Source organism: Sinocyclocheilus anshuiensis, unplaced genomic scaffold, assembly GCF_001515605.1.
Source record: "Sinocyclocheilus anshuiensis isolate Anshui unplaced genomic scaffold, SAMN03320099.WGS_v1.1 scaffold565, whole genome shotgun sequence".
NCBI classification, from domain to species: Eukaryota; Metazoa; Chordata; class Actinopteri; order Cypriniformes; family Cyprinidae; genus Sinocyclocheilus; species Sinocyclocheilus anshuiensis.
The window spans coordinates 148225-148828 of NW_015539869.1; the positions used below are offsets into that span (position 1 = coordinate 148225).

General features: G+C 35.6%; 1 protein-coding gene across 1 annotated transcript in view; it reads left to right on the forward strand.

Moving 5' to 3' along the window:
- LOC107685046 (protein GPR108-like) overlaps positions 1-395 on the forward strand; it is a 2700-nt gene extending 2305 nt beyond the window's left edge. Inside the window, exon 4 of the mRNA XM_016481483.1 lies at positions 381-395. Within this exon, the coding sequence (XP_016336969.1) occupies positions 381-395 (15 nt within the window). The remainder of the gene's footprint in view (positions 1-380) is intronic.
- The last annotated feature ends 209 nt before the right edge of the window (positions 396-604 follow it).

A 604-nucleotide genomic window follows, 5' to 3' on the forward strand; every position in this document is an offset into this window, starting at 1 on the left:
CTCAGACCCCATCTGACCACACAAATTTAACAAGTATTGTTATACCAAACTGCTTCAAAACAACATCCCATAAACCTTGAGTTTCCATAAACTGTCCCCTCTATGATGAGGCTCGAACCTCTCAGTGAATTTCTTGAAGGTCGCCGATAGACATTGATCTACAAAAACACAAAAACAAGAGAACGGAAAACAGAGACTAGTGTGTTCTTGATTCAGTCAATTAAAATACATTTAGAATGATCACAAATTCAAGACATGGGGGCAGAAAGGGCAGAAAATTTTACATGATTATAGTTAATCAGTTTCACACGAAGAGTGACGTTTTTTTTCCTCCAAAATATACCATGATTACAAATGTGATGTTGATTTTTTTACAACAGTTACTTACGCTTTAGACACCATATATGGCATGTTTTTGCGCTATTCCGACAACAAAAATAATTCCAAACACAGCCACAGTGCTGTTTTGCATCTCTGAGCAACATGACTGTGATTCGTTCCTGAATGAATCAACCGTTTAAATGATTCGGTTCAATGTCATCTAATCAATAAAATCCCCAAAAATATCAAGATGTTATTTTTTTTGTCAATATCACACAGCTCT